The sequence below is a fragment of the Aplysia californica genome, unplaced genomic scaffold (assembly GCF_000002075.1).
Source record: "Aplysia californica isolate F4 #8 unplaced genomic scaffold, AplCal3.0 scaffold00660, whole genome shotgun sequence".
NCBI classification, from domain to species: domain Eukaryota; kingdom Metazoa; phylum Mollusca; class Gastropoda; order Aplysiida; family Aplysiidae; genus Aplysia; species Aplysia californica.
The window spans coordinates 421,770-423,262 of NW_004797930.1; the positions used below are offsets into that span (position 1 = coordinate 421,770).

General features: G+C 46.2%; 1 protein-coding gene across 1 annotated transcript in view; it reads left to right on the forward strand.

Moving 5' to 3' along the window:
* The window catches only part of LOC101861317 (neurogenic locus Notch protein), a gene marked incomplete at its 5' end in the record, with an annotated part of 25,206 nt that extends 24,211 nt beyond the window's left edge, over nucleotides 1–995 (forward strand). The window contains 2 exon segments of the mRNA XM_035972351.1: nucleotides 393–455; nucleotides 833–995. Of these exon segments, the coding sequence (XP_035828244.1) occupies nucleotides 393–455; nucleotides 833–995 (226 nt within the window).
* Nucleotides 996–1,493: the final 498 nt, after the last annotated feature.

The window sequence follows — 1,493 nt, forward strand, 5'->3', positions numbered from 1 at the left end:
CACACTCACACACACACACACACACACACTCACACACACACACACACACACACACACTCACACAAACACGCACACAGACACACACGCATACACATCATTTGCACCTAAACCTATAGACACACATACACACACAGCATACAGACACACTCGCCCTCAGACATACATACATACACACACACCAACACATAAACACACGCACACTATATGTGGACAAGCTCATGTTTTCGAGTGTTCTACGAGTGTTGACCAAGACTCCAGACATCCGGCGCCATGAGAGATGGACTTACGATGACCCTAATCCGCTCCACCCCACCTGGAGTCTTTATCATCCACATGGATATATAGAATAGCGTTCTTGGTGCTGGAGGCATTTGCTGTACTTCCCTTCCCAGTTGTTTCCCCGCGCGGTGTGTGGAGCGAACTATTGGAGCTCAGTACAACAAAGTGGGAGCTCAGTAAGTTGCTTTGGGAGCTCAGAGCTCAATACATAACATAGTGGGAGCTCAGTACAACATAGTGGGAGCTCAGAGCTCAATACAACACCAGGAGAGCTCAGTACATTGCTTTGGGAGCTCATAGCTCAATACAACACAATGGGAGCTCAGTACGCTGCAGGACGTATCGTTTATGTGTGCGTGTGCGTGTGTGTGTGTGTGTGTGTTCAACAAGTGGTGAGCAACAAAGGTCAGCTACTGTGTTGATGAACCAGTAATTGTAACTATGATATACAAGCAGAAACATTTTGAGCCAGGACAGACAGACAGACATATGTGGAACACGTTCAGATGACCAAGGAAAGTGTTTTCTGTCGTCGGTGATGCTGTTGTTGCAGAGAGTACATTGCTGGTCTGAGTACACAGGAGTACAAAGCTACTAGCAGTACTCCTAAGTACACAGGAGTACATAGCTGTTGGCAGTACACCACACAGGAGTACATAGCTACTGGCAGTACACCTAAGTACACTGGAGTACATAGCTACTGGCAGTACGCCTAAGTACACGGGAGTACATAGCAACTCGCAGTACACCTAAGTACACGGGAGTACTCTGCTACTCTCATGTTGTAGACTGCAGGCCTGAGGCATTCACGTTGCTGTCGCGGACGTTTGCAAAGTGGTGTTGTTGTCTCCAGTTTGTTCTGTCCGTATCTTTGTGTGTTGATAAATACTGAGTCGGGGCTGATGTATGTCGTTTGATAGGTATCTCAGTATCTGTGTGTCGGTACATACTGAGTCAGGTCAGATCCAGGTTATTTGATAAGTTGTATGAAGGGTCTGGGGGGGTGCCTGAAGTACTTAATATGGGACTGATACCATGACGGTGTACTGGAAATCAAATGTCAGTTATGATTAGAGAAAAAAGTGAACCTTGGGGTGGGGGAAGGGATGGGACTGTGGACATTATTCATGGACTATTGCGAATGCAGCCTATAGCTATTGTATAGGATGAGATGAGATAAGATAAAATCAAATAATACTTTATTGTCTCGGGGC